The sequence below is a fragment of the Doryrhamphus excisus genome, chromosome 3 (assembly GCF_030265055.1).
Source record: "Doryrhamphus excisus isolate RoL2022-K1 chromosome 3, RoL_Dexc_1.0, whole genome shotgun sequence".
Lineage (NCBI taxonomy): Eukaryota > Metazoa > Chordata > Actinopteri > Syngnathiformes > Syngnathidae > Doryrhamphus > Doryrhamphus excisus.
In genome coordinates, this window is record NC_080468.1 from 12,251,041 (window position 1) to 12,274,489 (window position 23,449).

Below are 23,449 nucleotides of genomic sequence, written 5' to 3' on the forward strand. Positions count from 1 at the left end.
CCTTGTGACGATAAATTGTAGAAAAAGAATGGATGAAAACAAAACTGATAGTACGACACTTTTACCGATAAAATTACACAAATAATTAAATGCAGACTGTTAGAATTATAAGCGTAAAATAGTTTGTGTGTGTGTGTGTTAAATATATATTCTGGCCCCCCCCCCGGACAATTTTGTTAAGTCAAAGCGGCCCAGGAGTCAAAAAGTTCGCCCACTCCTTGGTTAAACGATGCCAAAGTTTCAGAGAATGAGGTTTGTACATTTGGAAGTGAGCCGTGATAGAAGTTTGGGACGGCTCTGAACGCTCCGAACGGATTAGCCTATGGAATGCCAGCACTCTAAACATGGACCTACGTATCTGGAAGTCCTAGGGAGCACTTGGGATTATGAACAATCACGGTGGTGTGAGTGTGCCTTTTTTTATGAAACAGGAAGCAGGAAATCCTTGGAAATGCTGCACAAATAGGTGCAGAATCTGGAAGATCTAGAAAGCTTTATGTGGGTTATAATGTGTGGCTGCTCTTTAGAAGACCGCAACTCAATACAAAGGGCCGAAAATCAGCACAATAGGTCCTCTTTCAGGTAATGTTGAGGGTGAGGCCCATGACGAGATCAAATTCCGACTTAGTAAGGATCCTGCTTCACTCCTTTGTAGCTTTACCAGTGTTGGCCAACAGAGGGAGCCAGTCGGCCTGAAACACATCCCGAGGAAAAGAAAACACAAGTTCAACAATTGAAGTAATAATGATGTTTTATTGCGATGTAAACATGCTCAAGCAAACATGACAGTGGTCACAATCGGTTATTCCAGTTTGGGGATGAATAAAAGCAGCCATTAAAGCAGGAGTGTCCAAAGTGCGGCCTGGGAGCCCCCCTTTATTGGCCTGCAGCACAGTCCAAAAATATCATTTAACAAGAAAACCACCCAGCAAAAATGGAAAAATCTGCTGTAATTCTACAACAAATTAACGAGAAAAAAATCGTGATTAAATAATGATGTAATATGAGGTAAAGTAGCATCATTTTAGTAGCATGAAGTTGAAATATTCCAAAAAACAGCTCTTATTCAAGTCAAAATATTAAGAGAAAAAAGCAGTATACTGAGAAAAAAGTCACATTTTACAAGAATAAATTTGTAATATTATGAGTGAAAAAAGTAAGCTAAAATATTACAAAAAATGTTATTTTGTATGAAAGAAAATCATAATACTATGAGAAAAAAACAAAGCCAAAAAAATAGGTTGGTGTAAAAGTAAAAAAAAATAAAGAAAATTTCTGAAGATTATTAAATTCATTAATTATTTATTGTTAATTAATTAATTAAATACATTTATTTATTAAATTATTATTCATTTATTTATTATTATTATAATTTATAATTGCTCCTGCTTTAATGACCACTATATTATAATTCATTTAGTTAATTATTTAATTTAAAAAAAAAACAACAGCATAAATAATAAACGTATATAACTTCTTAGCATACAGTATCTACATGTGTTGCTACACAAAATATCAACATGACCCTTGCATCCTTTTGTCACCGTATGGACCTGGTTGGAAAAGGTTTGGACACTTCTGAATTATACGCTAAACCATACAAACATGCTGAGAGGAAAAATGACAAAATGGCCGTCTCTATTGCTCTATAGGAACATCCATTTTCCATAAAATGAGTACGACAGTTATAAAATGGACGGAGATAAATGAACCAGGAGTCAATATCAAGCATTTTAGGAGGATGTGCATCACATTGAATACTCTGCAGGGTGTTGCTATTGCACTAAAAGCTCTTTTGTAAACTGCTGGTGCTTTGGGAATGCAACTTGATGCTTGCTGAGGTGCATCGCTATGTGCTCTGTATATATGTTATATATATATATATATATATATATATATATATATATATATATATATATATATATATGTCATTTATTTCTTACATAAGGATTACATACTGTATAGAGAGAGAGAGAAGCTTTAGCTGTTGCATAGTTGGACTGAATGCCTGGATCAGGCATCAGACGGCCGCAGAGCTGGTACCCGCCTGCCCAGACCCTTTGGCATGCCCGTCTTCACGGCTGGCCGCCTGAGCAGGGGAGGGGCTGGAGTGCCGTTGTTTCCTCATGAAGGGGAACACGCTGGCGAAGGACGAAAAGGTCACATGATAATGTAAAAATACATTAGCGTGTGAATGAGTGGTGCAGGTGAGTATTCACCTTTTCTTGGTCTCCTGAGGAATAATGGCTCGGGCCAGCATGTTCTTGTAAAGATCCGATTTAAGATATCTGGGATAAGAATCCTGCACACGCAAAACAGTCAAATGTTTTAAAAAGTCACCTTAAAAGTTGTCAGATTTAGGGTAAAATTATAGAATTACAGCGGTGTCCCTCATGGGTCAACGCCGGGTCCACTTCAATTCTCTTATGTTGCCTAACATTGTAAATTTGCAACGTATTGTCATAAATGTAAAATTTTATTCCTGTAAAATTACAACTTTATTCTTGTAAATTTACAATTTTTTCCCTCCTAAATGTAAGCATTTTTCTCATAAATCTATGACTTTATTCTTGTAATATTAAAACGTATTTTGTCGTAAATTTACAATGTTATCCTTCATTATATTTACAACTTTCTTACAGTAAATTTGCTACTTTTTTCCGACTTTATTCTCGTAAATGCACAACTTTTGTATGGTAAATTTACAACTTTATTCTTGTAAATGTACAATTATTTTCCTCCTAAATGTATACATTTTTTCTCTGAATTTTTTGGAGACTAAAAGTTGTAAATTTACAAAAATGAAGTCATGAAATGTACGACTTTATTATAACTTTTTTTGTCCTAAATTTCTGAGAGTAAAGTTGTAAGTATACAACTTTATTATTCTACTTTTTTAGAGTAAATTTACAACTTTATTCTTGTAAATGTACAATTATTTTCCTCCTAAATGTATAAATTTTTTCTCTGAATTTTTTGGACACTAAAAGTTGTAAATTTACGAATATGAAGTCATGAAATGTACGACTTGATTATAACTTTTTTGGTCCTAAATTTCTGAGAGTAAAGTTGTCAGTATACAACTGTATTATTCTACTTTTTTATAGTAAATATACAACTTTGTCATAAATTTTTTAAATTTTTTTCCCGTTAATTTACACCTTTTTTTTCTCTGAAACGTACAACTTTTTTTTATCAACATCTAAGATGATTGATGGTATCCATTGATGTGCTTTCCTAGCCACACGTTAGCTTTGCATAGAATCAGCTTGTGTCACCCCCGACCTTCTTCATGAGGAAGTAGATGTGCATTTGAGCATCGTCCATGACGAAGCGATGCGGGTGTTTGATGCCCTCCAAGGTCTTATCCATGGTTTTACTGTCAATGTTCACCCAGCGTGCCGCTCCGGGTGCCAAGAAGTTTCTGCCGAAGGAACGATCACCAAAAGGTAAACCCCTAACGTGTGTATGCGTGTCAGGCGTGTCCGTTTTTACCACACTTACTTGTATATTTCTTCCACCTTCTCTACAATCTTGGAACTTTCCCCGTGTCTGATATCCTCACAGGCCTGCCAGAAGCACAAATTCTCCGCTGATGATGGGGTAAAAACAAAAAAACAATTATATATTGAATTTTTGAACCGGCGTGACATCATATCATGTTTATTTTCTTACCGCTAAACTCTTTCTCCAGGTAAGTCATGAATTCCCGCCTCCCCATGGTGTCATTGAGAAGCGCCATGAAGCTGAAGCTCCAGCGTTCCACGCGAAGACGAGTCGGGACGGGGACCCTACGCACACAAATGACATATGATGACTGATAACCAATTTCAAGGTAAGTTTATTGGAGGCATAGAAATATAGCTTAAAACAGATATATAAAATGACTAAAAAATAAAATCTGAAACAAGCTAAAATAAGACCAAAAAAAAAATCATCAATTATAAATAAATATACACAAGATGTTTTAAATTAAAAAAAAGTAAAAAAAACAAACAAAAAACAGAACACAGCCACCATATGACATATTACAATATGAAATGATGTTATGATATTATCATAATTTTTTATTATAATTGTATTAATATTTTTATTGAATTAATTTTATTATTGAATTAATTTTATTATTTATTTAATTTTATTATTTATTTATTTAATTTTATTATTTAATTTTATTATTTATCTATTTAATTGTATTATTTATTTAATTGTATTTATTTAATTGTATTATTTATTTATTTAATTTTACTATTTATTTATTTACTTTTACTATTTATTTATTTAATTTTATTATTTATAATTTTATTATTATTATTTGATGTTCTAGTAATATAACAAAGTATTACAAAGGCTGGGGTTAAGTAAGAATAGCGCGTGTACAGTACTTCATACTGTACTTTGAATGTGTGTATTCTCTCACATGTCGGCATTCATGCTCCAAAGTGCAGTGTCATCAGAGATCCAGGGGTTACTGGGAAGACAGCCCTGCATAATGGGATCGTGGTTCTGGTACTGCTCGCTGAATTTCAAAAAACTGCTCAAGCACACACACACGCACAAACACACACACATTATTGTATTAGTACTTCAGATCATAGCACTTAAAGGCCACTAATTCCAACTTGCCTCAGGAAGCATCCATTAGCGGCTCTTCTAGAGTGAGAGCATTAACCCTTGTGTGTGTGTTGTGTGTGTGTGTGTCGCCAGTACAAACCCTTCCAAGCAAATGGATGACTTGACACGGTTTCTTCCCAGGGCCCTTCTACATGTATCAATCTGGGAAACAACACACACAAAATGACTGGACACGCAAAACAAGACCGATTAGAACACACTTAATTATAATAATAATAAGGTAATGTAGTTTACCTCTCTTTTGTAGTAGTCGCTATTCTAGATCTGTTGAAGAACAATACAACGTGTCTTAGTGCTCACGTACACAAGGGAAAAGGTTCATTTTATTATCATTATGTGTTTGTAGAATGTTTTTAATAGATTCTGACATTTGTTTTATTATTGTTATTAAAGTATTCGATTTGTATTTAAAAAAAAAATTTTTTAGAAATATATTGACCTTTTGCATCATTAATTATTATTAATCCTAATTATTGCCCTTACTTTAAAAAAGAATGTAATTAATCTTTCTTTCTTAATTTATTTCAGACATGCATACTATGTTACATTATTCTTTCTCCCATATACACTTACAATACAATACACTTACAATATCTATTTATATATATATATACACATATATATATATATATATACACATATACATACACACATATATACATACATATACATATATATACATATATATATATATATATATATATATATATATATATATATACACATACATGCATACACACAACAATAATCACTATTTATATGTGATTAGCTTTTAAAATATGTATATTTTAACATTTTCTATTAATTAGTAATAATAATAATGGTTTTAGTTAGTAAAAGTAATGAATTGTTATGTGTTTATATATATATATATTTAAAAATATACTTTGACATTTTGTATCATTAGTAATTTATTTTTCTTAATAATTTAATCAACCATTATTGCGTTTATTAATTTTTAAATCTATGTTGTATGATTAATTATTAAGCATAAAATTGTATTCACTTAAATAATGTAATTCATCATTATGAGTTTATGTATCATTATTAAGATAATATAACATAAATATTTTGACTGTTTTTATTATGGTCAATAATAATAATTTATTTCTATATTGATTGTTTAGTAATGTAATGAATCATTATTATGTGCTTATGTGTGATTCTTTTTTTAATAGATTTTGACATTTTGTATTAATTATTACTTGTTTTTATGTTACATTTTTAATTCTTATTTTTTATGTGTTTAGATGTGCTAATTTTTAAATATATTTTGACTAACATTTTGTATTATTAATAATACAAATACGTTTATACAAATAATTTTATCTAATTTTAGGTAATTTAATTCACCATTATTTATTAATATATTATTTAATTACACAATTATTGTGTGTTTATTTATGATATATACACAATTTGTTGAAAAAAATGACTTAAATTGCGTCATGATAAAGTACAGAAAGCCACCAGAAAGTGAATCTAACTGTGTTTGCTTCATCACGATGTCGACACTTACTTAGAAACAATCCCAGCAGCGAGGAAGCGAAAACACAAAACAGGGAAAGGAATTTGTGTTAATTGATCACGTGACAGCGTAACAGCATTGTGATGCCTTCACTGACCAGCACAACTTGTAAATTGTAGTTTTTTGGTCTTTCAAGACCCATGTCGAGCACGTTATGCACCCCGGGCTGAAAGACATAAACAAGCATTGGCACATTAATAGCTTGTGTGTGTGTATGTGTGTGTGGGGGCGGGGGTCGCGGGGGAGGGGGGGGGGGGGGACAGTTGTGTGAGTGAGTGAGCATTCAGCCAGCTTTGAGCTTTTCCACTTCGCTTGCTTGAGCCTTTTTTATTCCCAGGTTTCCCTTTCATTCCGTCCGTGCCCTCGTTCCTCCTAATTCATGCAGGCAGGGCAAGATGGAGTCCCTCCTCCTCCAAAGTCGTGTCCTCAGCTTCCCTCTTGTTGTCGTTATCTCCTTGACAGGAACTCCCAATCACGCCCCCTTTCCCTGCATAACCCCTCCCCTTTCCAGTTCTCTATTATAACAACATCACAGCATATCATATTAGATGTTTTTGTGTATGTATATATATATTTTTTTCACTCAGTGTTCCTCCACAGCTGTCAGTGGAGGCTTTTACCAGATGGGTTGAATATTTCATGCAGGAGGCAGAAGCATTGGAGCTGAATGTTACAGGGTGCTCTAGCTTTTTTTTTTTTTTTTTTTTTGTTACAGCAAGCAGGTGATTTTTTTTTATCTGGTTAGCGTAAGAAAAATGCCCCTAACTATAATAAGTACACCAGGTGCAAATTATATCATTAAATAGTGCTTATTTGTCCAAAAATAGAACTACAAACTACTCTGCTAGCTTGATACAGACGTTCTTCTCTGATTTCGGATCAGCATTTGCTCTAATTTCATCACCTTGTTTCACAATGGTGCATTCAAGGTGGAAAATCACAATGTTTCCCGAAAAAAAAACATCATAATTTACGCATAAAGACATAAAAAATGTAGACTACATGTATGCACATGTATCTACATGTAAATTTGTTTTCACAGAATTATGACTTTATTGCCATAATAAATAATAAATAATAAATAATAATAAAGCAACTTTTTTTATTAGAATATGGCTTTTTTCTCTTAATATTTTGACTTTATTCTTGTAAAATTACAGCTGTTTAGTCCATTTCTTCTATTTTTCCCCCCTTGTAATATTTTGACTTGACTGCCATAACTTTATTGCCATAACAAAATTACTTTGTTCCTGTCGTATTTTAACTTTTCCCCAATCAGATTTTCTGTTGTTGTTTTTTTTGCTACTGTGATGGGAAAATTTATATTTCACAGGTATAACATAGGTTACACATTGTTTGAATTACTTTACGGCCTTTTGTGGAGCTTTAACATTTGCATCCGAGCACATCCTGCTGTTCCTTCAAGGATGGTGGCACAGCAGGAGGCTATCTGTAACCTGGGGTTAGGGGCAGTGTCGGAGGAGGTCATTCTTTGATCAAAGCTTTACCTTCATGGGACAAGGGGACATCAGGATGTCCCACCAAATGGCTGACCCTAGGAGGTTGTCTCGCATGGGTGTGACAAACCGTGCCAGAAGATTGGGTGTGTAGACTAACCCCCATACATGAGGGTGGCATCGGGGGAGTGACAAGAAAGTCTCTTTTCTCTTGTAATGTAATTCATTTGCATGCTATGGAGTATAAAAGTTCCCGCCAAGAGGCCACTCTTGGCCAGACACCTACAGACCGCCATGCATACTGTGTGTTGTCTGACCCCTTTGTTTTGCAAAGGTAATAAAAACTGCCAGAGCTATGTATTTATTTCAGGCATTCTCTATCCTACTTAGGATGATAGAAATTTTTTCCACAGCACTACTACCTAATGTTACTATTGCTGTAGTACCAGTACACACTTACTGACCACAACCTTAAGTACATTGAGAGTATTTGCCACTTTAGTGTTAAAAAAATAGCATATTTTTTCTTTAATGAATAAACTAAACGGGACTAACTTCAAAAATAATTTAACTCTTAATATTCTTGAAAAATTGAAACCTTTTTTATTAAAATATGACTTTTTTCTCTTAATATTTTGACTTTATTCTTGTAAAATTACAGCCTTTTCTTCGATTCCCCCCCCCCTTGTAATATTATGACTTTTTTGCCATAACAATTTGACTTTGTTCCTGTCGTATTTTAACTTTTCCCCAATCAAATTATCTTTATATTGTTTCTTAGAATATTATGACATCTTTTTTCTTCAATATTTCAACTTTACACGACTAAAATTACATTATTTTTCTTCATAATTTGACATAATTTTACAAAATTTTATCATGAACTTTAAGTAATTTTCTTGTAAAATTACTGCAGTTTTTTTTTGCTACTACCTAATATTACTATTGCTGTAGTACCAGTACACACTGACCACAACCTTAAGTACATTTAGAGTATTTGCCAGTTTAGTGTCGTTAATGGAACATTACAGTTTAAGGAGGATATTACATGAAGCGAAATCAGCACCATGGACAGTGCACTGATGTATTGGCACACACTTTCATACAAACCAGGGGTGCACATATTGTGGTCTGGCCCCCGGGGGCCATTTGTGGCCTTGAAGTCACTTTTTTACTCGCTCTCTCAGCATAAAATGAAGGACATGATACATAGGCTGCAAATCTATGTATGTACAATACAATAACACTGCATAGTATACTATAGCTTTGGGTTATTTTTAGCTATTGTATAGTATCAAACAAACCATATCATTTGCATACTTTACTCTACCATTAATCCATTTACAAATTATTTTTTTTAAACCTTTAACATGAAAAGCCGCAAGGCATGCTGGGTAGCTTTTACCCTGTTAGATATGTTGATTAGGTCATCAGACCGGTAAACAATGAGTTAACATCCTTTAGATATCCAATGTTTTACTGTTCATAGCTCATATTGTTGTTGCAGCTGGACTACCAAGCATGCCTTGTGGGCATTCGCAAATAACTGTTTCAAGTTACGTTAAGTTGAGCCCTTAGTTGTTGATTTATATGTGTATGTGATGCGTTCATTTGTCGTGGATGTGTTGTGTTTTGTTGCACCGTGAGCAATTATTATTTTTTTAGAACAGTCTTTCAACATGCTATTAACATAACATAGCACAACAACAAAAGGGTGAGATGCCAGCATGACGAGTACTAAAATATAATACAACGCAGCATAGCATACGCTAGCATGGCTACTAGTACATACCGGGGGTCTGTTGATGAGCCAGTACGCCTGCTCCTGACATTCTAGAACAATACGGTCCGCCTTCCGCCTTTGTTTGGATGCTCTAATCCAAAAGGACACTATGAGGATACATTGTGGTTGTATGATGTGTGATATTATTAGTGTGAGTGTGTGTACCTGAGCTGCTCTCTGGCTTGCATCACCACAAAGTCCCAAGTGTGGTTGATCCTCTTGTGCAACAGACTGTACCGCTCCTGAAAAGCCAGGGGACGGACGTAAATGCAGACAGATAATATGTACTGTAATGTATACTTAATGGATACAAGTGGTGGCATGCTGTCGTATAGAGGATCTTTGACTAGCATAACATGTTTGCAGTAGTAGTTGTATTATGTACACCCTGGACTGGTGGCCAGCCAATCACAGGGCACATATAGACAAACAACCATTCACACTCACATTCATACTTATGGACAATTTGGAGTCGCCAATTAACCTAGCATGTTTTTGGAATGTGGGAGGAAACCGGAATACCCGGAGAAAACCCACGCATGCACGGGGAGAACATGCAAACTCCACACAGAGATGGCCAAGGGTGGAATTGAACCCTGGTCTCCTAGCTGTGAGGTCTGCGCGCGAACCACTCGACCGCCGTGCCGCCTGTAGTAGTAGTAGTACTTAAAATAAACGCACTATGACCTGCGTGTTTGTTGATCTTAAAATCAAACACTAGACCTATCCTGTCATTTAAGGATCTTTGACAAGCATTTTCACAGTAGAGAGGTTCTGTCATATAGAGGATCTTTGACTGCTGTTTTTGCAGTTGGTTCTTAAATGCCTGCAAACATATCATGCAATGTAAAGGTTCTTTAACAAGTGCTTTTTGCAGTAGTTCCTTGAAACAAACTGCAGAGGCGTGTCCTGTCATTTGGAGGATCTTTGACTAGCATTTTTGCAGTATTTCCTTCAAACAAACAGCAGAGCGCTCCTGTCAAAGGATCTTTGACCAGCATTTTGTACAATAGATCATTGAAAACCAGCACAGCCCTTGTGAGAAGATCTTTGACCAGCATTTTTGTAGTTGTTGTTTAAATAAACAAACAGCAGCTGTCATCTGGAGGATCTTTGACTAGTGTTTTCATAGTAGGTCCTTGAAAAGCAGCACTCTTGATATACAGAGGATCTTTGACTAGCGTTTTCATAGTAGGTCCTTGAAAAGCAGCACTCTTCACATAGAGTGGATTTTTGACTAGCGTTTTCATAGTAGGTCCTTGAAAAGCAGCACTCTTTACATCCAGAGGATCTTTGACCAGCATTTTTGCAGTTGTTGTTTACATCAACAAACAACAGCTGTCATATGGAGGATCTTTGACTAGCGTTTTCATAGTAGGTCCTTGAAAAGCAGCACTCTTGACATATGGAGGCTCTTTGACTAGCGTTTTCATAGTAAGTCCTTGAAAAGCAGCACCCTTGACATACAGAGGATCTTTGACGAGCATTTTTGTAGTTGTTGTTTAAATAAACAAACAGCATCTGTCATATGGAGGATCTTTGACTAGCGTTTTCATAGTAGGTCCTTAAAAAGCAGCACTCTTGACATACAGAGGATCTTTGACCAGCATTTTTGCAGTTGTTGTTTAAACAAACAAACAGCTGCTGTCATATGGAGGATCTTTGACTCACGTTTTCATAGTAGGTCCTTGAAAAGCAGCGCTCTTGACATACAGAGGATCTTTGATTACCGTTTTCATAGTAGGTCCTTGAAAAGCAGCACTCTTGACATACAGAGGATCTTTGACCAGCATTTTTACAGTTGTCGTTTAAAAAAATAGCAGCTGTCATATGGAGGATCTTTGACTAGCGTTTTCATAGTACGTCCTTGAAAAGCAGCACTCTTGACATACAGAGGATCTTTGACCAGCATTTTTGCAGTTGTTGTTTAAATAAACAAATAGCAGCTGTCATATGGAAGATCTTTGACTGGCGTTTTCATAGTAGGTCCTTGAAAAGCAGCACTCTTGACATACAGAGGATCTTTGACTGGCGTTTTCATAGTAGTTCCTTGAAAAGCAGCACTCTTGAGATACAGAGGATCTTTTGACTAGCGTTTTCATAGTAGGTCCTTGGGTCATTGAAAAGCAGCACTCTTGACATACAGAGGATCTTTGACCAGCATTTTTGCAGTTGTTTAAATAAACAAACAGCTGCTGTCATTTGGAGGATCTTTGACTAGCGTTTTCATAGTAGGTCCTTGAAAAGCAGCACTCTTGACATACAGAGGATCTTTGACTCACGTTTTCATAGTAGGTCCTTGAAAAGCAGAACTCTTGACATACATAGGATCTTTGACCAGCATTTTTGCAGTTGTTGTTTAAATAAACAAATAGCAGCTGTCATATGGAGGATGTTTGACGAGCATTTTTGCAGTTGTTGAAACAGCGGACTTATCATGTCATGCAAACGATCTTTGATGAGCATTTTTCCAGTAGGTCCTTGAAGCCAGCAGTGTGGTCCTGTCATACGGAGGATCATTGAGTTGACTAGCCCTGATATACTACAGTTTATTTGACAAAGCGACGACACCCCCGACCCACACAATAGGCAATCACATGCACACATATTTACACCTCACCTTTTCATATTCCATCAGCTCTCCTTGTTTTCTGATGTTCTTTTTAGCCAGGTAGATTGCTGGTGTTATAAACACAATCACAAAGTTATTATATGAGTGATGATGATGAAGGGGGTGTGTGGTTACCTTGGCAACTACTGCACCTTCACCTTCTAGTCTTACCATAGTCCAGCTCAGAAGCAGGCCACCGAGTACTGGTCCAGAAGTAAGGCGTCTGAAAAAGACAAGTTTTTCAATTCCTGGTAGGGTGATGACGTGTGTGATATACGGTGGCATGGATTCTAAGTAGTGATTTTAAAACTTACACAACTAAATACATGTTGACGGGTTGCTCACTATCAGTTTTTTTTTTTACAAAGGAAAAGTGCAATCAATGTATACCTGGAAGCGGTAGGGTGACTCGTCGGGATGCAGCACAAGGGATCGGGGCTCCTTGAGAGGGTACATATAGCCATACCTCACCAGCATGCCACCGAGATGCAAAGCCTCTGGTACAAAACACCACGGTAAAGTTTTAATAGTGACGCCCACATATTATAACCCGCCCTTATAACCCGCAAGGCATGCTGGGACCCCCCACACACTTCCCTAAGAGTTGAATACTTTGATTTATCATCATTATTGTCATAGCTATTTTAATATTGTATTATTTTTCCTCATGATATTATGAGTGTATGCTGGTAAAATTTTAAATTTTTCTCATTAGAATATGGCTTTTTTTCTCTTAATAATTTGATAATTTTTTATATTCTAAAAAAATGTAAAAAATCCCATTCCTACTTTTTCCACAGTCTATTTCACTTTTCTCCTTATGACTTTATTGCCATAATAAATAATAATAATGAACTTTTCCCACAATCTTATTTCCCAAAACTTACAACAATAATATTTAGTTTTGTTTGTTTCTCATAATGTTAAAACAAAAAAAATATCATATTTTTTCTTTAATGAATAAACTAAACAGGACTAATTTCAAAAATCATTTTTCCTCTTAATATTCTTGGAAAATTGCAACTTTTTTCTTATTAATATTTTAATATATTAATATTTTTTCTTTTAATATTTTGACTTCATTCTCGTAAAATTACAGATGTACAATTTCTTCTATTTTTTTCCCAACTATTTTAACATGTTTTTCTTTCTTGTAATATTATGACTTTATTCCCATAACAATTTGATTTTATTCTTGTCGTATTTTAACTTTTCCCCAATCAAATTTTCTTTATATTGTTTCTTAAAATATTATGACATGTTATTTTTTCTTGTAATATTATGACTTTATTCGCATAACAATTAGATTTTATTCTTGTCGTATTTGAACTTTTCCCCAATCAAATTTTCTTTATATTGTTTCTTAGAAAATTATGACAACTTTATGCTACTAAAATTACATAATTTTATCCATAATATGACATAATTTCACAAAAAAAAAAATTCTTGTAAAATTACTGTAGTTTTTTTTTTTGCTGTTGTTTTTTTTTGTATTCTTATATACCGTATATAATATTATATATTATTATATTTTTAGAATATGCCACAGGCCAAGGACACCCGTGCTCTCGTCGGGCCTAACCGATTATTCGATTAATCAAAACAACAAGGTTCAGATTAATCGACTAAGACAATAATTGCAACCAATAACCAAGCCAAGCATTAGTATCTTTGTACAATTTGGCGATACGTCAACAATATTCATCCTGTATTTGACCTTTTATGATGGACGTACATACCTAAACAATTCATTTCAATTCAATTAAAACCATTTTTCCGACCTCTAATTTAGTCCAGGTGCCATAAAGTCTACTGAGACGACAAAACTCCACATGGGATCCTAATCAAAGCAGATAATCAGGCTTGGATCCTCTGGAGGGTACGCTACATTTCTGCCTAATGGAAAACGGCATGTCCAGGCAACACTCTTGCAACAACACACACACACACACACACACCTCCTGTTTTGTTTAAAGTGACAGGCAATAACAGCAAATCCTCACCTTCTTCACATATGTTGTATTTGTGGACCAGCCACTCAATGATGTCACGGCCTGCAAAAAGAAAACAAACTTCCTCACTCGCTCTTCTTGCACGACACACAGTATTCTCCAAAAAAAATCCATCCTTTGCATTATGCATGACCGCTGGGACGCCGACACGCGCTGCGGCGTGCGTTTCTACACATGCGCACCTGTCATGGCGTGCGGGATGACAGTTATAAGGAGCCTCTGGTTCCTCATCTTGACGCCCATGTCAGGGTCCTGCATGGCCACAATCACTTTCTCCATCTGGAAGTTCAAAAACAGACACCATAAGCGTGAGGGCGTTTTTATTTTTAATACAAGGGTTATTACATCCACGCTACAATCCCATGGGATGGATCCTCCCTCCGAAATAGAATGCTGCGGCATATCATATCTCCATGATGCAGGCAAAAAAATTGCCCTGTCGGCGACTATTATCACGACACTACTGGAAATGTCTTTATTGGTGTGTTGCAGGGTCGCGGGGGTGCTGGAGCCTATCCCAGCTGTCTTGTCACAGGGCACATATAGACAAACAACCATTCACACTCACATTCATACCTATGGACAATTTGGAGTCGCCAATTAACCTAGCATGTTTTTGGAATGTGGGAGGAAACCGGAGTACCCGGAGAAAACCCACGCATGCACGGGGGAGAACATGCAAACTCCACACAGAGATGCCCGAGGGTGGAATTGAACCCTGGTCTCCTTGCTGGGAGGTCTGCACGCTAACCACTAGACCGCCGTGCCGCCCTGACGCTGTTATAAATATACTAAATCATGGTTGATCATGTCTGCTGTGGAATTACTGTCAGTACACATCATAGGATATTTTCAACAAACACTTACATAAGACCGGAGAATCCTTCCTGTCTAATGATTCCCATCCATTAAGCATCACTTTCTGCCATCTGGTGCCCTCCTCAGACCTCATTCGGCTTAAATCATCACATGCAAACACTCGCTGTGTCCTCCTTTAGTCCTCTCAGGTGCTACGCTCTATTTCAATAGGGTAGCGTTAGATATTTAAACATTTAAATACAAGCGTCGTTATGGTAAAGGTCCTCAAAAACAGCCAAGTGTTGAAGTACATGGTCATTAAAAACAGCAGAAGGGACCTGTCATACAGTATAGAGGGTCGTTTTTGCAGCATGTTCTTAAAAGCAGCACGGCGCTATTGAGATATCTAATGTAGATGATCTTTGACTTGGTCCTGAAAAACAGCAGAGAGCTCCTGTTATATGTCTACATTTGTTGCGTTAGGTGCTTAAAAACAGCAGAGACAGGATCTTGTCACATGAGGTTCTTAAAAACAGCACATAGCTCCTCTTACGTCGAGGACATTACCTTGTCACAGCGGATTCTTAAAAACAGCAGAAGGCTCTTAAGACCTACCTATTATTATAGGTCCTTAAAAATAGCAGAAAGCTACTCTACCATTTGTCGACTACATTTGTTGTGTTAGGTGCTTAAAAACAGCAGAGACAGGATCTTGTTACATGAGATTCTTAAAAACAGCACATAGCTCCTCTTACACCGAGGACCTTGCCCTGTCACAGTGGATTCTTAAAAACAGCATACGATCTTTGATTAGCATGGTGGTCACAGTAGGTCCTTAAAAATAGCAGAAGGCTACTCTACCATTTGTCGGCTACATTTGTTGTGTTAGGTGCTTAAAAACAGCAGAGACAGGATGTTGTCACAGGAGGTTCTTAAAAACAGCATAGAGCTCCTGTTACATCGAGGGCCTTGCCTTGTCACAGTGAATTCTTAAAAACAGCAGACTAGCTTTGCGGTAGGTCCTTAAAAACGGCAGAGTGCCCTTGACACAAAGAGAGGATCTTTGTCTACTTTAATTACACTAGGTCTTTAAAAACAGAGAAGAAGATATTTGACTGGCATTTTTGTAGTGGTAGCTCTTGATACATATAAAGGATCTTTGAACGGCTTTATTGCGGCACACAAGAAAGCTCCTGTCACATAGATGATCTTGTCACAATAGCTTCTTCACATATAGTTGATCTTTGACTAGCTTTGTTGTGGTTGGTTCTTAAAAACAGCAGCGTGGTCTTAACATATATAGAGGATCTTGGACTAGCTTTGTTGCAATAGGTGCTGAAAAATAGCAGATAGATCCTGTCATATTGAGGATCTTTGACTGGCTCTCATTAAGTAGAGATTTTAAATATGTTTTTGTGTTCACAAAATATCATATTCATATTGATATTCATATATAGATATTGATATTATATTCAACTTGGTCTTATTAGGATTGCAGCGTAAGTAGTATTTTATTACATTTTGTTCCCCTGTCTTCTCCTTTTAGCCATGAAGAGCCTCATCCTAAGCATTTTTAAATTATTTTTCTCACTAATTTCCGCATTTTTGCCATTCATTTAAGACTTGTTGGAGATTTAAGAGCGCTGTTGTAGTTTAAAAAATAATAATAATATTCAACGAGATTTACCTTGCGGAAGCATGTCATTTGTTCCCGGTGCCAGCCTCCTCTCGCTAGGGTGTTGATGGTCATCGTGGGTGCCGTGGGATGTTTCCACTCGACGGGACGATACAAACAGTGACAGTGGGGTGAAGCAGCGGCGGGAGCGCGCACAAACAGCGTGCACGGTTTACTCTTAACCACGGTGAGAGCCCCAGCGGACATCAAAGCGGATTACAGCGTGAAAGTGTTTTTTTTTGTATGTGTAGAACAAGGGGAACATTCTTACGTGTGCTATTAACATAACGAAAGAAAAGTACATCACATTTTACAACATGAAACAAAATAGTTTTTTAGTGTACATGATTTTCCATGGCACAATCCAAAACATCCGAAAATAATTTAATTTAAAAAATATATATAATTATACTGTAGTGCTATAGGGGGTTGGTACATAATTCAACCCGGAACTATTAATGAAAAAAGATTGTTGCCACCCGGGGTGGTGCTTTAAATTGGATGTTTCTTTTCCCGGCAGTCACGAGCGTATGTTCATGTAATACAATAAAATAAAGTTTGCTCCTGCGTTCGCCACTCCGCCTCAAACTCCTGTTATGTGGCGTTTCAATACGTACAATTCTTCTAAAAGTTGGGCGAATATTAATTGATAAGATATCATTATAAGATAACTATAATGATAATAGAAACAATTTAAAATGCAATGCTTCTTTTACACTTGCAACACTTTTGTCCCACGGTGCTTTCCGTAGTAACAGGAAGTCGCCCAGGCAACATTCAGAGGCCATTCTGTAGTCTCGCCATCCTTCTGTTATAAACACATATTGCAAATTCTACCACAGGTAAGAACTTATTTCAATGCACGGGATGTATATTTAGCAGCAGTACCAAATTATTTATGGCCACGTTGTTTTGGGGAGTGGGAAACGGTGGCGTTAGCATGGCATGCTAACACTAGCCGAAGCAGGATGGAGGAGACCCGTCATTCTGGTGCTCACTGAAAGTGTTCGAAATAGCTTGTTTATTTTATCATTTACGGGTTTAAAACTAATATATAAACTGTAGCAGTGTAGTACTTGAGAATGTTTATTTGTAACCCTTAACCCTATAAATTGTGAACCCATTCTGGAACCGTACTTTTCAGCAATAATTTTTACGACAGTATATTTTCTCAAGGGGCAACACTATAGAAATTGAATATGCTTGGTGTCCAAACCTTTCCACCTTTTCCACATACTGAAAAAAATGCTCATAATATTACAGCATTATTCTCGTAAAATTATACATTTTTTCTTGTTAATTTACAACTTTTTTCCTCAATATTTTGACTCTGTACCTGTAAAATTACTGCAGATTTTTCCTTTTTTGCCACAAAGTTTAGGCCACACTTTGGGCACCCCTCCTTTAGAGTAGTCAGTGTACTGCTTATATAATTAATACTGTAGATCTACTGTAAAATAACACGCTTGAGAAGATTCACAGTATTTACTATATACACTTTTGTATCATATCCGACTATAAATTGCTACTCCAGCACAACAGACGATGAGCTGTAATCGCAAAAATAAGCAGGTTGTCAATTTGTTAATTTACATCTGTCAAAATGTGGAGTTACTGTTTGCAAAATGTAATCTTCCTGTCCGTTAGGTAGTGATGGGTGACATACGTCAGTCCCTGCTGCCTCGTGATGTGCTAAGTGCCGCCAAGGAGTTGCTCTACCACCTGGACATCTACATCAGTAACCTGGTTCAGTCAGGGAGGCAGCCTCCTCAGGTGGACGCTAAAACCCTAGAACTCGTGGAGGAATTTATTCTGCATGCACCCAAGGACAGAAGTGCTCTGACCAGGGTAAGGGCATGACGTATCAGCTTGAACACTGAATTTGTTTACAAAACATAACAAAAAAATGTGTTGTGTGTTTTGTTTTTATTTTTTTAAGAGAATGAGTGCGCTGCAGGAACTCCAGCTCCTGGAGATCATGTGCAGCTGTTTCCAGGAGCAAAGCCGTGATACGGTTCGTCAGCTTATGTTCTCCGCCCTCTTCAGCCTCCAAGGCAACCAGGCAGACGACAGCCGCATGGGACTGCTAGGAAAGCTGGTCTCAATGGCGGTCGCCGTCAGCCGGGTTCCCATCTTGGAATGCGCAGCCATCTGGCTACAGGTGAGCATTTAAATCCAAATACACACCCTTACCCAGCTGTTAGTCCGTCACTAGTATATTGCTTTTGTGCATCATCAGGTTCAATGTTAAATACATGTCTAGTAGGGGTTGAAAGCAAAAAATATGCATATTGAAACAGTATTTTTGCCTAAATTAAGAATGTTCAAGCATGTTCAAACAGTTGCTAAATGAGCTACAATCCAATACTTGATAGCGATATGACTTTTTTCTGTCTGGCAGAGGACCCACTGCGTTTATTGTGTGCGTCTGGCGCAAGTTCTGGTCGATGACTACTGCAGCATGATGCCGGGTTCCGTGCCCACCCTGCAGAACATCCACAGCGCCAGTCCACGCTTTTGCTGCCAGTTCATCACTGCTGTTACCACACTCTATGACCTCACCTCAGGTATTCCCTTTGGAAGCAGGGCTTCAGGGAGGAGAGTTCACTCTGGGCATGGGTTTCGGGACCTTGCTGTGTTTGTTCTATAGAACAACCGCATGAATGGAGTGAGGCTCTCTTGTCTCAGTCTCTGGCAGACAGCGCAGAAGAGTAATAGAAATTAAGTTAATAGACTGCATATATTGTCATATTTTTTTTTACTTGTCTTAAAAGTAGTGTAGAATGTCGTCTTGATGGTGTAGACATTGAAAGGGTGAAGGAAAATACATTTCTGGGGATCACAATAGATGAAAATATGAGCTGGAAACCTCATATTACAAATATACAACATAAGGTGGCCACAAATATTTCAATATTGAACAAAGCAAAATTTGTTCTCAATCAGAAATCACTCCACACTCTTTATTGCTCTCTGGTTCTACCATATCTTACTTATTGTGTGGAAATATGGGGTAATAACTATAAAAACAATCTTCACTCGCTAAATGTACTACAAAAAAGGTTAGTAAGGATAATTCATAATGCCGCCTACAGAGAACATACTAACTCCTTATTTCTAAAATCGCAAATACTTCAACTTGCTGATATAGTTAATCTTCAAACAGCTAAAATAATGCATAAGGCTAAAAATAACCAATTAGCTAAAAATGTCATCCAATACTTCTCTACAAGAGAGGAGAAATATGATCTCAGGGAAGAACTACATTTAAATAAAACACTTACATGCTAGGACTACGTGAAAAAGCCATAGCATTTCAGTATGTGGAATCAAACTATGGAATGGATTGAGTAAGACCCTCAAACAATGCACAACGATGAGCCAATTCAAGAAACAATACAAGCAGTTGATGTTTGCTAAATACAAGGATGAAGAGTCTTGAACCAGTCATGATGTGCTATACATATCACTATATTGACACTTACTATGGTACACATTATGTCATTGGATGGTCATATCACCTCGTACTTTGGTACGTGACAAAAAAAAAAACTTAAACTATATTAGGAAAGCAGGAAATGAACAAATTGTAATCTGATGCATGTTCAAATGAAATTACCATTATTTATTTGTGTAAATGTATGTATACTGATATGACACTATTTGAGGAAATATGTGTTTTTTTTTCTAGAGGAGCTCACGCCTCCTCTAGAACTCCTCCAGATGATTGTGTCGTGGATCCAAGAGGACCCCGGCATCGTCCTCGTCGCTTTCCTGAACTCGCCACTGTCCGGCAGCCAGCCGAGCAGCTCGCTTGATATCACACCTCTGGGCGGACTGGTGCGCTGGTGTGTCAAAGCCCCGCTGGCGTACAAGAGGGACAAGAAGCAGATGTCGGCCCATAGTAACTCAGGCAGTGAACAAGAAGTAGCGGGTCTTTTCTCCGCACTCCATTTGAGCGTCCTACAGGTTCATGTGCTCCCATTTTTTGATATTTCCACATATGAATATATAAATGTTTGTATTGGAAAATATTTGTCTGTTTTAGGTCTTCATGCTCCTGCCAAACATACTCAACGAGAAAGGCATATTCGGTCGCCTGGCCCTCCTCCAGATGGACTCCTTGGCCTCGCTAACTTCTGACCTTTCACGGCTGCTGGACCAGGCTGACAAACACACGCACACGCCAGCCGCCGACGTACATGCGCCACCTCAGCTGGCTCTGGACCGGCTGGCTCAGGCCCTGCAGGTCGCCATGGCCAACGGAGCGTTGCTTTGCTCGAGAGGTGAGCGTGTCAGCCACCGGGACAAGGGAACATGTGTTTACATTTATTTGGTACCGCGTGCATCATGTGTTATTTTCTTGTCCTTACAGAGGATCTGAGAGCCATCTGTTCACGCCTCCCACACAACAAGTAAGAAACCAGCAACTTCCTGTTTATCAGGACTGTGTTCATTCATTCATTCATTTATTTTCTACCGCTTTTTCCTCACGAGGGTCGCAAGGGTGCTGGAGCCTCGGGCGTGAGGCGGGGTACACCCTGGACTGGTGGCCAGCCAATCACAGGGCACATATAGACAAACAACCATTCACACTCACATTCATACCTATGGACAATTTGGAGTCGCCAATTAACCTAGCATGTTTTTGGAATGTGGGAGGAAACCGGAGTACCCGGAGAAAACCCACACATGCACGGGGAGAACAACTCCACACAGAGATGACCGAGGGTGGAATTGAACCCTGGTCTCCTAGCTGTGAGGTCTGCGCGCTAACCACTAGATCGCCGTGCCGCCCATCAGGACTGTGTATAATAAACAAAATTAAAAAAGAAAGTGCGAACCAAACCTTACCTTTTATATGAGGTGAAAGGAGAAACAGCAAACATACAGTACAGTAGTCCTTCTGTGCAGCATAGGACAAGGGATGGTGCATTCAAGGACCGTTGAACAAAGTGGGATAGGTCACGTAACATGCAAAAACTATGGGATTTCTAACTTTATGTCATTTTTGGAATAGAATAATGGCCAGTATTTCCAAAATGATATTAATATACATAACATTTGATGTACTTATTTACTATTTTATTAATTTTTGGTGGTTTTGGACCCCCTGTGTACGTGAGTCAACCCAAACGCAACACAGTATTTTGTGGTGTTTCACGTACGTATGTAGGAACATCACAATCCACATTACGGAGTCGTCACACTTGATAGCGAAAGTTAGCTTGGCAAATTTTTAAAATGTTTTCTTTATTTTTCTCCAGCTGCTGCCCCGAATATTTGTTTAAGTTTTATATTTCATCATTTCATTTGTGCTGAACATTCAAACATTTAAACTCATTCAATACGGCGGATGGACGAGTGGTTAGCACGCAGGCCTCACAGCTAGGAGACCCGAGTTCAATTCCACACTCGGCGATCTCTGTCTGGAGTTTGCATGTTCTCCCCGTGCATGCGTGGGTTTTCTCCGGGTACTCCGGTTTTCCTCCAACATTCCAAAAACATGCTAGGTTAATTGGCGACTCCAAATTGTCCATAGGTATGAATGTGAGTGTGAATGGTTGTTGTCTATATGTGCCCTGTGATTGGCTGGCCACCAGTCCAGGGTGTACCCCGCCTCTCGCCTCCCGAAGACAGCTGGGATAGGTTCCAGCACTCACTGCGACCCTTGTGAGGATAAGCGGTAGAAATTAATAAATGGATCTTTCCCCTTTTTTAGTCGGGAACTGATATTTTCCTGAAACTTACCTATGTTCGACTGCTGATTACTAAAGAAGGGAATAAGGTAGAAACAAACTTTTTTCTTTGAATGAAAGACGAGAGTCTAATCTTTCTTTTGGTAGGTTCAATGTTTTTATAGCCAGAGAACACATTGAAAGATCAGTCAAAATCGTCAAAATGGCGGTTAAATATTCCTCAGTGGGAGGGGGTCCCCTATTCACTGTGCAGTAGCTCAGGGTTTTTGTCCATTTAGTCCACATGCTTCCCATAAAAGGACAACACAACTGTGAGCCTTGGATTCATCTTATGGCTTTTTGTCGCCATCTGGTGGGCTTAGTGAGTAGGTTGTAAAATTTGACTCAGCCCCCCCCCCCCGCATTATATGTATATTGTCTTGACATTTACAAAATCATCTATATATATAACCGTGTGTGTTTGCTCCCACAGCTTGCTCCAGCTGGTGTTGTCAGGACCGGTGATGTACTACAACAACATCCACACCCCACCTTTGACCTTCAGCCCGCACGCATCCCATTCCCCCATCGCCTCGCACCCCATACACCCGGCACACGCGCCCCACACGCCGCTGGCCTCGCACTCCGCCTCCCATCCACAGTACCCCGCTCAGCCCTTCATGACAGGGATGCCCTTCCCCTTCCGGCCCAGCCACTGAGGACAAGCATCTTGTGAGTTGAACGTCTGTGTGAGTTTTGGGTGTGTAAAATGTTTAATGTATTATATTATTAATAAGCACACTGATGTCTGATTGAGTCTGTGTGACTGACATGTGTCTGTAATAAATATTTTTCTACATGTTTATCCACTCACATGGCTCACTGTCACCACTAGTGGGCACTGATGTCCGAATGTTGACAGATTCATTCATTCATTCATTTTCTACCGCTTTTTCCTCACGAGGGTCGCGGGGGGTGTTGGAGCTTATCCCAGCTGTCTTCGGGCGAGAGGCGGGGTACACCCTGGACTGGTCGCCAGCCAATCACAGGGCACATATAGACAAACAACCATTCACACTCACATTCATACCTATGGACAATTTGGAGTCACCAGAACATGCAAACTCCACACAGAGATGGCTGAGGGTGGAATTGAACCCTGGTCTCCTAGCTGTGAGGTCTGCTCGCTAACCACTAGCCCGCCGCGCAGATTATTATTATTATTATTATTATAAACCAAGCGGCACTTACGCTGCTCATCAATGAGTTATT

General features: G+C 38.1%; 2 protein-coding genes across 4 annotated transcripts; one reads left to right on the forward strand and one right to left on the reverse strand.

Annotated features, from left to right (window-relative positions):
* Positions 1-645: 645 nt before the first annotated feature.
* rgs11 (regulator of G protein signaling 11) lies at positions 646-16,682 on the reverse strand. The gene is made up of 17 exons (XM_058068200.1): positions 16,512-16,682; positions 14,209-14,305; positions 14,018-14,068; positions 12,405-12,511; positions 12,186-12,237; positions 12,024-12,082; positions 9,569-9,645; positions 9,413-9,494; positions 6,261-6,329; positions 4,870-4,893; positions 4,715-4,776; positions 4,421-4,534; positions 3,676-3,791; positions 3,505-3,592; positions 3,286-3,424; positions 2,220-2,302; positions 646-2,141 (listed from the first exon to the last, which is right to left on the reverse strand). Exons 1-17 carry the CDS (start codon positions 16,572-16,574, stop codon positions 2,021-2,023), a joined length of 1,404 nt encoding a protein of 467 aa, XP_057924183.1. The 5' UTR covers positions 16,575-16,682; the 3' UTR covers positions 646-2,020.
* ints15 (integrator complex subunit 15) lies at positions 3,250-23,046 on the forward strand. 3 transcript variants are annotated; one of them, XM_058068202.1, is made up of 10 exons: positions 3,250-3,449; positions 3,568-3,603; positions 3,695-3,835; positions 18,147-18,347; positions 18,439-18,660; positions 18,901-19,066; positions 20,191-20,468; positions 20,548-20,785; positions 20,875-20,914; positions 22,671-23,046. In XM_058068202.1, the coding sequence occupies exons 4-10, from the start codon at positions 18,153-18,155 to the stop codon at positions 22,894-22,896; spliced, it is 1,365 nt and encodes a 454-aa protein (XP_057924185.1). In that variant the 5' UTR covers positions 3,250-3,449; positions 3,568-3,603; positions 3,695-3,835; positions 18,147-18,152; the 3' UTR covers positions 22,897-23,046. The 3 variants fall into 3 exon arrangements, with proteins under 3 accessions (XP_057924185.1, XP_057924186.1, XP_057924184.1); XM_058068203.1 differs by lacking the exons at positions 3,250-3,449; positions 3,568-3,603; positions 3,695-3,835 and adding an exon at positions 17,025-17,341 and having other exon boundaries at positions 18,151-18,347; XM_058068201.1 differs by lacking the exons at positions 3,250-3,449; positions 3,568-3,603; positions 3,695-3,835 and adding an exon at positions 17,027-17,341 and having other exon boundaries at positions 22,671-23,044.
* The last annotated feature ends 403 nt before the right edge of the window (positions 23,047-23,449 follow it).